Consider the following 13657-nt stretch of genomic DNA (forward strand, 5'->3'; position numbering starts at 1 on the left):
GGTTCACAGCAAGGAAAAGAGTGCTGTCCTGCCATGACATCATCTTCTTTCCTCAACCTTTTGGGAAATGGCAATTACTGAAATGGTGACAGGTATTCTCAACATTAGTATGCCAGCCAGCTTGATGTGTTGCTTCATTTTTTTCACTTAACATTCTTTGCTCTGCAGGCAGTAGGATCTAGAATTCTGTAATTAAAAGCAGACTTTCTCAATTCAGTCTAAAGTTGAATTAGATTGTTTTTTTCAATCACTTCCTGGTTGGAAAGATTAGCTGGTGACATCACCATTCTCCAGGGTGGGGGGTGGAGACAACACCCAGTTGGGGATTCCTTTCATGTCCCCAGCAGGAGCTGGAGCAAAAGAAAAGAGCTCATCCCAAATGCAGACTTTACTAATCTCCAACCCAGCATCCTAACCACGAGAGCCACCATGCTCCTATGAATTAAGATGCACTTTCAGAATTAAATCTTAAACTTCTCTATCACTTGGTGCACTGTTCTGACATGCAAATATGATCAATCAGTACATATTAGCCAATAAGGATGAGATAAAATAGATTGTTCCTAATATTTAATAGTTATTGCACTAGGAAGTTGTTCCTAACATTGGTGTACTAGGTAGTTTCTATTAGTCAAGAATATATATTTACACATATTTATTGCCCAGCAGGACATGCCCAGGTTTCCCTGAGTATTTCACAGGATTTTTGTCAATATGTTCCTGGCTATGCTATTTTGGAGAATTCTTCCTCATAAATAGTTAAGATATCAGTGGGGGTCAAGGAGGCATAGTTGCCTCTTCTTTTGAATCCTTGTCCAAGCAGAGTTTGGATTTTTATTCATTAAACAATAAAAAATGACAGCATGAGAATAAGCTGCATCCACAGTTGGTCATTTTTAAAATGGTGGTTGCTCTTTCCAGCATTTATCCCACTTGACTGCAGGATCTGCGAGTTTTTTTCCCCCCCACTGAAGTTGCTTTTGTTGACATAACAGAGGCAGTCTTTCAGCTGCCATTTAGGGCTGAGAGGAAGTAACTGACCTGGCATCATCGAGCTAGCTCCCATCTTTCAAGGAAATCTAGAACCTGGGTCTCCCTGGCACTAATCTAGCACCCTAACCGTGATCCGTAATGTCTGTTGCCTTGTCCAATGTAAACTATGCTCATTTGAATCAGTGGCTGTCTCGAGTTTCATTAAATCTGAGCAGTCTGCTCTAATCGTGACAGAACCTGGATCCAATCCAATATGCTGAAGTGTAAAAGGAGGAGGAATTTCTGTTGATCCAAAGGAATTATACTATACTTTCAGTGAACACAGAGAAAATTAGGACTTGATAGTGTTTCACGTACTAGGTGTTTTGGTGGCAGTCTCTAGACCCCTGCCAGCAAGTCAATAACTAAGCATCATTTACTAAAACTTTTAATGACTGCATTTATGTTTATTTAATCTACAGAGAATGGTCTTTTTCTGTATTGCTAAGAAAGGAGATGAATCAGGCTGGCTTGTTAAGCTTATTATACTAACCTAAATACTTTTACTACAAAAAGGCAAAATGCTGAATGGCAGATATATGAAGTTTTCTCGAAACGGTAAAGGGAATTGTTACTGTTATTTGCTAATGGGATTTGTCATTGTGCATTATAGCATCAAGGGAACCCCTGACCCAAATAACAGAGGAAGTGAGAGATCAGTTGGTTGAGGCCTCCACCGCAACAAGGAAAGCATTTAACACCTATCGAAGAGAAGCCGATCCTGATGATCATTATTCTGCTGTAGAAGGAGCACAGTCGGTGGCAGATAAAAACAAAGATGAGCTGGAGATGAGTCCTGTCATCACAATAATGCAGCCCATCTTACGGTTTTTGCAGTTGCTGTGTGAAAACCACAACCGGGATTTGCAGGTACACAAACTATGAAACACACTCATGACCACCCCCTCCCCTGCCCCCTGTGTCTAGCAATACCTCACTTGGCCTGATCTGAATTTTGAATGTTTCTAATTAGCAAGTTGAGAAGCTAGCACGTTGCCAAACCCAGCACCAGCCTCAAAATCTCATCTTTATTTGGGTGGATGGATGGATGAATGGATGGACTGAAATAGTCAAGGTATTGTAGGAGGTGAACAAGGAAAGAAAATATTCTCACTGGTTTAACTACTAGTAAACAAGCGCTTTGGGACTAGCAAAACACTCCACAGCAACCATATTGTAAGAACATCCATAGCATGCTCTCAAATTTCAAAAGTGCCTAGCAACCCAGAAAGTGGGAACCCCTGAGGTACCTAAGAACACGTCTAACAATTACATCTTCTCAAAAGAGAGTTGGATTACTTAAACTGAGAACAAGGGATAATTTGTTAGTTTTTTTCCTTCAGCAGAAGAAATTTGGTTTCCTGAAGCAAAACCAATGGTGCTTTCCTTCTCTGTCACAATCAGGACTGTAAGAAGCCTTACTGCTCCATTCAGACTGCTATTCTTGCTTTTATTCATCCCCTCAATTTTCCCTTTCCCTGCCTCCCCCTGGCTGATGCCTTGCTGGGTGTGGAACTGCTGATTCTTATATATACGGTTAAGTTATGAACTGGAAAGCCCAACTCACTGAGCAGCAAAAGGATTATCGTATAGAATCTGAAACTGAAGTTGTGTGATAATATTTCCTTCTTCTTGGTTCCCTTGTGGGCATGTGGAAGCTAATGGAGGCTGCAAAATAGGGCAGGAAGTGTAAACATCTGCAACCTATAACTTGCCCATTTCAGAGATAAGAGTATTTCATCTTAGATCTAAACTGTTGTGCGTGAGATTATTTGGATTTTTGCTGTGAAACCCCAAATCATCTGAAAAACATTTTTATTTCCTTTGATTGTTTCCTGATTCTTAGGTTTGATTAGATTTTTAGATTTGATTCTTAGGGCTTTTCCATATTGCAGCTTGAAACTGCTTGATACTGCCTGTAAACTGGCTAGAAGTGAAACAGGTTCAAGAAACTCCCCTTACAGACTTCAACTTCTTATTTACAGAATAGCTGTGGTCTATTTTCTCTTGACTTTGTTTACTATAGCCCCAAACTGTGAACTCTCCTGCTTCTTTATCCTTCCCATCCATCCTGGAAAAGCAAATTCCAGTTATTTTCCTTTCTGTGGCTGGGTATTTGGGGAAAGTGGTTTCTATTGATTAATGTTTTCAACGGGTCCATTGATTCCCACTCATATTTAACATCTTCCCACAGTAGTAGAGCAGTAGGGAAAAAGAAACACCACAATTTTTACCACTTTTTCTATCAATTGGATTAGAAGAAGAAACAGGCAGAACAGCTGAATCCTTGACTACACCAGAGAACTCATAAGGATTTCAGTTGTTCAATATTCCACTGTGCTATCTCAGGTCTTGGAAACAATGGAAAGCAAAAGGAAGCTTTCTCTTTTGGCTCTTTTGTTTCAGCTGTTCCCCTGAAAGAGAGCAGATGAACAGAAAGTAGAAGAAGATAAAAGGATCGGTGATTTGTTATGTATTCTTCCAGGAATACTGACAAAGATGCCACCAATGTGGCAAAGATGATTTAGCAAGCGTCGGAGAAGAAAGATTGGGGAGGTTCTGATGCCTTGTCCCCCTCACCCCATCCATGTGATGAAAAATAAATACAAGGGACCATTCAGATCTCTCTGCTTTGGCTGTTGATGTCTATTGTAAATATGCTTCTCAAAGACCATGCCGCAGCAGAATTTCACACTGCTGTTTAGATGGGAAAGTCTACTCATACATACAACAGCATATACAGAGGACTGTTTTGCCATGGGTTGATAGAAAAGTGTTTCCAGTACAGATGCAAGCACATACTATTGAATTTGAAAAATTATGAGAATAAACTGTTTTTATGTTAAAAAATGAAATTCATAACTTTTTTCTTTCTCTGTTATTGCCATGCCCACCTCTAGAACTTCCTGCGTTGCCAAAACAACAAGACTAATTACAACCTAGTGTGTGAGACATTACAGTTTTTAGATTGCATTTGTGGAAGCACAACTGGAGGACTTGGACTGCTTGGGCTGTACATTAATGAAAAAAATGTAGCATTGATCAACCAGACTCTGGAAAGTTTGACAGAGTACTGCCAGGGACCATGTCATGAAAATCAGGTATTGTAGTTGGGGCAAATGGGAGATGTGGTTGGCTTGATGCAAATTGTGAGGCTGACTTGGAACACTGAGAATTCCTGTTAATATTTTGGAATGTTCAAGTTTCAACTTATAGTGTTAAGAAAAGAAACATGCATGTGATTTTATGGGTGCATAGTATGACCGGAGGTCCACCTACACTGAGGGTTATGGCAGTGTTAGAAAGGTATGGTTTGCTAGTATGGAAATTTCCTATTAGGGAGAGGAAAATTATAGGTAAACGCTGTTGCTCCACTATTACCATATTACAAATCTCCTTTTTCTGTGTGGGAACTCATGTGCACACAGGTGGGTGGCTCTAAATCAATCTTGACTCATGGCAACTGCTTGGATAAGTCCCTGAAAGTTTTTCTACAACATTTTGGAAGTGGTTTGCTATTACCCTCTACTTCCGAGGGTTAAGTGACTGGTCCCAAATCATTTTGCTGCCTTTGTGCCTAAAACTTACCGTCTCTGGGTTTCTTGCTTGTTTTTTAAACCACTACATCAGTCCAAATTTCACTGGGTACTGCTTTTCAGAAGTTCCAAATTAACCCATAATTATTTTAGTGTACATAATCATACATATAAATTCATGCACATATTGACATTTACAACGATTGTTTAGAAATGTTAATATAACACCACTACATATACTGAATTGTGACTCAGGTGTTTGTTTTGTTGAAATTCCCTGGTATTTCTCCAATAATATTTCAAACTTCATTCTTCTCTATTCTATGGTAAAGAGTAACTTCAAATAATTACATATTATATTACATTTATATTACATAGTAACTAAGCCAACAGTTTCCAAACTATTGCATAAACTGTGGAAAGCAACCAAAAATAAATCCAAATGCTCTAATAAAAATGTGAGATCAAAATTTTAAGATCTGAAAGGAAAATTAATCTTCCCAGTTCTTTTTTTTTTTTTTAATTTGATTTATATGCCGCCCTTCTCCGGAGACTCAGGGCGGCTTACAATGCGTTAAGCAATAGCCTTCATTCTTTTGTATATTTATACAAAGTCAGCTTATTGCCCCCACAAACTGGGTCCTCAATTTACCTACCTTAGAAAGGATGGAAGGCTGAGTCAACCTTGAGCCTGGTGAGATTCGAATTTACAGTAATTGCAGACAGCTAGTGTTAATCACAATGCTATCAGTCTGCTGAGCCACCAGGCCCTGGTGTGGCTCAGTTCTCCCAACAGTAAATCAACGAAACAGAAGTAATGTCATAATTATGGCATTTATATGTTGAGTAGTCTCATTTTCTTCCAGCTGTTCTTTCTATAACAATATATTTATTTTTTTATTTTTATTTTATTTCAAATTTATATACCGCCCTTCTCCCTAGGGACTCAGGGCGGTGTACAGCCAAGTAAAAACACAAAAAATACATAATACATAAATTAAGAACAGATTAAAGGAAATATCTCAATTTGGCCCAGAATTTAAAAAGACAAAGAAATTTAAAATCATTTAAAAGGATTTGTTAGGCCAGCCCGGCTTGTTGAAAAAGGAAAGTTTTAAGGGAACGGCGGAGGTCTTGGATTCTCCTTATCTCTGGGGGCAGTTCATTCCAGAGGGTGGGAGCCCCCACAGAGAAGGCCCTCCCCCTGGGGGTCACCAGCCTGCATTGCTTGGCTGATGGCACCCTGAGGAGGCCCTCTCTGTGGGAGCGCATGGGTCGATGGGAGGTCGTCGGTGGCAGAAGGCAGTCTCGAAGATAACTAGGTCCTATGCCATGGAGCGCTTTAAAGGTGGTAACCAACACCTTGAAGCGCACCCGGAAGACCACTGGGAGCCAGTGCAGCTCGCGCAGGAGCAGTGTTATGCAGGAGCGCCATGCATATATGGGGAAACAATTATAAATATTGTATCCAGTGGGTGGGGGATGGGAAGAACTTCCCCTCATAATTTTGACCTGTGGGTTATTTTTATAAAATAATCATACTATATATTGTTGTTATCTTTTTCCACTACTTCGCTCCTTATGCAGAACTGCATTGCTACTCATGAATCCAATGGTATTGATATAATTACAGCATTAATTCTCAATGATATCAACCCCCTGGGAAAAAAGAGGATGGATCTTGTATTAGAACTGAAGGTAAGTAGATACTTTAACAATGAAAATGATCAAGAGAAAACAAACATTTATGCTCAAGATGGTCAAGAAATTCACTGAATGTCTTGGACAAGGTAGCATGTAGAGGAATTAAGTTTGAATAAGACTTAAACTAGACTAAATTAATTAAACATGACCTAATGTAAATGTGAAAGAATGCAGCTTAACTCATTTCTTGTATGTTTAATTAACTATTAAAATGCAGTCTCCAATTTATGAAATTGAAGGAACCAGTATAGTGATCACAACATATGTCATGAATCTGCTCTACCAGATGGGTTTGACACATGCCTTGTAACTGAAACTCTATAGAAAATGTAGACATTAGGGAGCAGGTGATTCAGGTGTATAGATAAGAAAAGAAACTGCAATAAAACAATCTTCATGTAGTGATACTTTATGGTGGGAATTGCAGTTTAGAGAATCATAAGCTTTTAAGCATTGTAGTTCAAAGGACACTTATACAAATAGCTCTTACTAGAATTTGTTAGTCATAATCTAACTTGTTTTCAACGTAGACTGCTGTGTGACATTTTATTATTTATATGCTGCTCAGTTCCCAAAGACTGTAAGCGATTTATAAATAATACAAAATAGAAAACAAAACAAAAAAGTAGAATATATATTTTTTCCTTCCTATGATAATGGACAGGAAGGTGAGTGTGTATCCAAAACTGTGATCAAATACAAACCTTCTTGTCCATTATCATAGGAAGGAAAAAATAGTAATGGCAACAGTAGTCAGCTACTGCAGGGATGGAATTTTGCAATCTGTATTTCTACAAAACAAGACTTTGCAAAATGCAACATTCGTGATTTTAACTTACTATGTTAAGTATTATGTAAGAATGAGGTCTGTTTCGTAGCCTCTCAGATATTGGGTGTACTGTACTGCCAGAGCCTTGCTCCGAATGTAAATTACTTTTCCCAAGTATTTAAAGAACACAGGTTTTTAGCAGTTGGTTTTATCTTCATTGTACATACAGGCACTTTTTAGACTCTTTCATTTGTTTCTTTGTTGCTTTATCGTATGTCGAGTTTACTAAAATGCAGTAGGTAATATTCATATTCATCTGCACTTTCTTTATACTGTTTTTGTTTTGTTTTTTTGTTAATACATGGATATTTTAATTGGCTTACTTTCATTAAAGTTCCTTTTTGTTTTCCAGAATAACGCCTCAAAGTTACTCTTGGCTATAATGGAAAGTAGGCATGACAGTGAGAATGCAGAAAGGATCCTTTATAACATGAGACCAAAAGAACTGGTATGTTTCCAAGAATTTGCTTCCATTAATTTGAACAGCATGAAATTATCTTGCTGCCAGATGTGTGATTAAGAGCACACTATTTTGGATCTTATAAACTGAGGCCTCTCCTTAACTGAGCCCTATTATGGTTAGCAGTAAATTGAAAGAGCTTTGTTCTATATACATAGGTATGTTTTAGGTTGTCTTAATTTGAGATTTTAAGAAGCATTATTCTCTATCACAGTACAGTATCACTTTTACTGTGATCGTCTGTACTGGCAATATACACTGCTCAAAAAAATAAAGGGAACACAAGCAGAAGACATCCAAGATCTGAATGACTGAAATAGCCTTATTAAATACTTTGTTCGTTACATACAGTAGTTTTGTGTTCCCTTTAGTTGTTTGAGCAGTGTATAAACTACTGTATGTACGAACAAAGTATTTAATAAGGCTATTTCAGTCATTCAGATCTCGGATGTCTTCTGCTTGTGTTCCCTTTATTTTTTTGAGCAGTATAGTTCTATCATATCTTGTATGGTGGGGATTACAGGCAAAGCTAGGTCACATAGAGAAGAGAAAATGTGTTTTATAAGGTAAAATTACGGTATATTGAACTATATAGAAATATATCTTGGCAACACGGTAGCATTTATATCCAGGATTCATTCTCACAGATAGATGGCAAGGACAGTTTATTGATTTTTGCCATCAGCTTTTTGTGATCTTGAAAGATTTGCTCCAAGGGATAGGAGGACTTTCATGATTACTGTGGGAGCCAATTCAAGGGATGAAAAAAAAGCAGTTCCTCTCCTTTTCTGTTAGCCAGACTTCCCAGTGGATCAAAATGAAACAAAAGCATTCACGGAAAGAAGGATTTTACTTTGTATGTTCAATGTAAAAGACTGAGTGAAAGAACTTGAAAGAAAAGACATGCTGAAATAATTAGCTGTTCTGAGAAGTCACATGTCCCATTTGTTTCCCTATAAAGACTGAGTGGCTGTGGTTTCCGACATCCCGATATAGTCAGTTGGCGCCATTACTGACTATTGGGGGCGAATCGTTGGCCCCCACAGAGAGGGCTTGCAACTTGGGCGTCCTCCTGGATTCACGGCTGTCTTTAGAAGAGCATTTGATGGCCGTGACCGGGAGGATTTTTCATCAGGTTCGCCTGATTCGCCAGTTGCGTCCCTTTCTGGATCAGGACTCCTTACTCACGGTCACTCATGCCCTCGTCATCTCCCGTCTGGACTATTGCAACACTTTCTACATGGGACTCCCCTTGAGGAGCACCCGGAGGCTCCAACTGGCGCAGAGTGCGGCCGCGCGGGTGGTTATGGGAGCGACATGGCATTCCCATGTAACACCTCTCCTGCGTGAGCTGCACTGGCTCCTGGTGGTCTTCCGGATGCGCTTCAAGGTTTTGGTTACCACCTTTAGAGCGCTCCATGGCTTAGGACCTGGTTACCTACGGGACCGCCTGCTGCCACCAATAGCCTCCCACCGGCCGGTACGCTGTCATAGAGAAGGGCTCCTCCGGGTGCCATCAGCCAAACAATGTCGACTGGTGGCCCCCAGGAGGAGAGCCTTCTCTGTGGGGGCACCTACTATCTGGAATGAGCTCCCCCTGGAGATACGGAGGATCCCAGATCTGCGCACCTTCCGCCGCGCTCTTAAGACCTTTTTATTCCGTCAGACTGGCCTGGCCTAATCTTTTCCCTTTTTTCCCTTTTTAAAATGTAAATTTTAATCTGTTTTAAATTATTGGGGTGTTTTAAATCTGTCTTGGGCCAAATTGTTTAATTCGGTTTTACTTTGCTTTTAAATTATGTATTTATGTGTTTTATCTTGTGGCTGTTCACCGTCCTGAGTCCTTCGGGAGTTGGGTGGTATATAAATGAAATGAAATGAAATGAAATGAAATGAAATGAAATGAAATGAAATGAAATAAAGGTAGTCCCTTTACTCACAACCATTCATTTAACAACCGTTTGAAGTTCAACAGCACTGAAAAATAATGACTTATGACCAATGCTTGCACAGCAATCCAAGGTCACATGATCAAAATTTGGACACTTGGCAACCAACACGTATTTTCAATGGTTGCAGCATCCCAGGGACAAGTGATCTTCCCAGTCAGCGTTAGACAAAGTCAGTGGAGGAAGCCGGGTTCACTTAATGACCTTGTGATTCTCTTAAAATTGGCAATGGAAATTGTGGTCTAGTTATGGTTATAAGTCAAATATTACCTGAGGTTAAGGATAATATGTCCAACAACACCTAAGTTCAGTGTAGAAGCTTGGGAAGTTATGACACTCTAGCACCGTGATGGCAAACCTATGGCACGCGTGCCACAGGTGGCACGCGGAGCCATATCGGTGGGCACGTGAGCTCAGCTGATTTTCAGGCCTTCTGGGCCCATTGGAAGTTGGGAAACAGGCTGTTTCCAGCCTCCGGAGGGCTTCCGGGGGCACGGGGAAGGCCGTTTTCGCCCTCCCCAGGCTCCAAAAAGCCTTTGGAGCCTGAGGAGGGCAAAAAAACAGGCCTACAAGGCCCACCATGCCAAAAGCGGGGAGAGCAGGGGGGGTGCATGCATGCACGGGGGGCAGGGCGCATAGAATTATGGGTGTGGCACATGCTCAGGTGACCCCCCGCGCGACCCCCGCTTTTGGCACACAATGGCAAAAAGGTTAGCTATCACTGCCCTAGCACTTCACTTATGAAAACCAAATAGTGAAAAAGAAAACTGCTGACATTTTATCATTCTGTTTTTTTGATTCTGAGATTTATTTTACTTATTTTGGTGGACATCTTAATCAATTTCTCTATGTTGATGAGATGTATGTACAGTATATGATTTAAAATAATACTTTATAAGGGTAATGATTTGAAGTAGGCATTTAGATGTTTTAAAAAAAGCTGTCTGAGTATTCTTTTGTCCTGCTTTAAACAAACAACAAAATGCAAGCAAGGAATTCAAACCTATATAGTTATAGTAATTGTCTGCGTCAAGAGTATGACAGAATATATTATTCAGCAATAAAGGTGTGGGCGTGGAGATAAAGTTTAAGGCTTTATTTTTGGCATTCATTCCACTGAGTCAGTTTATTTCTGATATAAATTATAGTTGTTTAAAAAACAACAGCAGTATCAGTAATCTGAGCCAGTGATCCTGAGCTTCAAAGGATAGAAGGAAATAAAAATGACTTCGTATAAGTTTCATTTTCAGAATATCTGAAATAGAATGAAAATATGAATCAGCTTGAATACTTGGATTTTGTTTTCTTTTCCTATATATATGTATATATATTTCAAATTTGGGAAATGTGTTTCTCTCTCTCTACAGGTAGAAGTAATTAAAAAGGCCTATCAGCAAGGTGAGGTTGAATTTGAAGATGGAGAGAATGGTGAAGATCTTGCTGCATCTCCTAGAAATGTGGGGCATAATATTTACATATTAGCCCATCAGGTAAATTTTTATTTATACCTGAAGAATTTATCCCAAAGTTTAGAGCATTTGATTCATAGTAGTTGAAACATCAAAGTTTAGGAGCCGCAGTGGCGCAGTGGTTAGAATGCAGTACTGCAGGCTACTTTTGCTGATCACTGGCTGCCAGCAGTTTGGCAGTTTGAATCTCACCAGACTCAGCCTTCCATCCTTCTGAGGTTAGTAGAATGAGGACCCAGATTGTTGAGGGCCATAGGCTGACTCTGTAAATGGCTTAGAGAGGGCTGTAAAGCACTGTGAAACGGTATATAAGTCTAAGTGCTATTGCTATTGCTATCATGCACTGCAGGAATTCATTTCAGGAGTGTCAATATGAGCCTTGTTGGATTATTAATACTGGCACAAATAGTAAAAGTAGCTAGGCGAAATAAAGATGCATTTTTAGGCTAATATAAAGCATGGTTGCCAGTTGTTCCCATTTGCCTAAAACCTGCTGTTGCCCACTTTAGTTATGCTTTTGGTGCAAATTACTTTGCCTTTCTTAAACAAAGTGCTTTGTCATACAGTTTTTCTCAGTATGTGCTGAAACATATATTTGTTGATAAGCATTCTAAAAGCATAACATTTCACTGATTCTCCATCCTTAAATCTGTCTCAAGTTGATACACCTCATATAACATATAACAAACTTTCTACATTCCAAATAAAAGAGAACCATTGGTAGCTTCACACTGCAGTGAACAAGGACATACATTCAATTTTGCAGCTTCTAAGATTGTTGGATGAGCAGGCACAAAACCAGCCAGGGAAGTGATTGAAGCCTGGGGAATGGGCCCCTCATCAGTCAACAGGAGTGCTGATTTACCACCAGCTTATAAAGTACTTAGGATGCCAGGGTTTAGCAGCACAAGGAAACAATAGCCAACACTACCCCAATCAACATCTAAAAAGCTACATACAACAAGTACCATATGAATACCACACAGAGAATAGCCCAAAACACACATTCTGGTAGAGAGAAGTTCCCTGAAGAGGGGCTACAGCACGAGTCCGAAAGCTTGGAAGACTAAACCTCTAGTCCCGTTGACTGACAGATTGAAAAGAGAACCAAACTGTTTTCATTTTGAAAATGGTTGCTTTAGCATTATTCATAAACAACAGAAAGGTTTACTGACTAGTGGCTTTTTGCAAAGTAAGAGTTGTACTTTTTGTGTGTTCTTTCTCATACTCAACTTGCCAACTTTTGGGGGATGCATTTTAAACTAGGTTCTAACAAAGACAGGAGAAAGGAATTCTTTTATTTTTCTCTAGGTTTGCTTGTTTGCTTGCAGATGTTTCATTACCTGACATAGGTAACATAATCAGCGCTAGTGAGGGTGGGGTGTTCCCTGCAGTGATGGGTTGCTACCTGTTTGCCCCAGTTCGGGCGAACCAGTAGCAGCGGTAGGATGCTCTGCCCACTCTCCCGGACGTCATCAAATATGCTCTGTGCATGCGCAGAAGCTTTTGGGCATGCACAGAAATGGCGCGTGCAAACAAACCGGTAGCAAAAGTAAATGAAACCCACCATTGGTTCCCTGTTTATATTCAGTAGCTTAAGTACAGTGCTGTTTCTAGTACAGTATTAGTACTGATGATTTAAGATTGGTTTTTATCTGACCAAGTCAATATCTGATTTGATTTGAAATAAAATAAAATTGGCTATTTCTCAATTTTGCAATTGAGTCAATAGTTTTGAGTTTTTGCTTTGCTTTATTTTTTTAAGTAGGAGACATGGTTTCTGCTCTTCATAATTGTTCATTTATTTTATAGCTTGCTCGCCACAACAAAGAATTGCAAAACATGTTGAAGCCTGGAGGTCAAATAGATGGAGATGAAGCTTTGGAATTCTATGCCAAGCATACAGCTCAAATTGAGGTAAATACCTCAAATTATATCTAATTAATCTTAAATGGAACTGTACAAAGAAAAGTAACAATTTGGTGTAGAACCTATATAGTCTAGTAAAATAATAATTGAATTCTACTGTATGTCCTGAATATCTTGTTACCAAAAAAAATCCCTTCAATCTTTAATGAATGTCAATCCTTCTAAATATAAATATACTTCATTTTTCTTTTTTTTCTCTCTTTTTTTTAAAAAAGGCTAACAGCACCTTGAAAATGTGTTTGATTGGGTTACTGTAGTTTTTTTTTTTTTAAGTAAACAAACTGAAAGTATACTTCAGGAAAAGTCTTGGATTAAGGTCTTTTTACAGTGGAAATGAAATAGTATCAAGAAAGGCAAAGGAAATGACTCTTTAGGAACATTTTGTTTCCTTCAATAGACAGAGCTACTGAGCTATACAGCACAGACTCCATGTACAAAATATCCATTCCAGAGGAAAGGACTTGTATTAAAGAGCTACTGTATTAGCCATTACTTTTTTCTCTGGTTTCTCTAAAATATTGAGCAGCTTCTCAGGTTCCTGAAAGTCATGCTCCAGTTTCATGATGCTTTGGGGCTTCACATATGAAAGTTGTCTCCCAAGCAATATTACAAAATACCTCAAACTCTTAAATCACACAAATCTTTCATATTGCCCCAATCAAATGCTAACTCTGAAATTTTCCCCCAATTCAGTACTTTTATGAAATAAAAATAACTAGTCTTTGAGGAAATGTACATGTTTAAATTTT

General features: G+C 39.1%; 1 protein-coding gene across 1 annotated transcript in view; it reads left to right on the forward strand.

The window, feature by feature from the left end:
- The window catches only part of ITPR1 (inositol 1,4,5-trisphosphate receptor type 1), a 282837-nt gene that overhangs the window by 223972 nt on the left and 45208 nt on the right, over window positions 1–13657 (forward strand). The window contains exons 45-50 of the mRNA XM_070933575.1: window positions 1646–1902; window positions 3933–4133; window positions 6156–6266; window positions 7454–7549; window positions 10878–11000; window positions 12792–12896. Coding sequence (XP_070789676.1) covers window positions 1646–1902; window positions 3933–4133; window positions 6156–6266; window positions 7454–7549; window positions 10878–11000; window positions 12792–12896 — 893 coding nt within the window. The remainder of the gene's footprint in view (window positions 1–1645; window positions 1903–3932; window positions 4134–6155; window positions 6267–7453; window positions 7550–10877; window positions 11001–12791; window positions 12897–13657) is intronic.

Source organism: Pituophis catenifer, unplaced genomic scaffold, assembly GCF_029215685.1.
Source record: "Pituophis catenifer annectens isolate HBS135680 unplaced genomic scaffold, rPitCat1.0.hap2 SCAF_2, whole genome shotgun sequence".
Classification (NCBI taxonomy): domain Eukaryota; kingdom Metazoa; phylum Chordata; class Lepidosauria; order Squamata; family Colubridae; genus Pituophis; species Pituophis catenifer.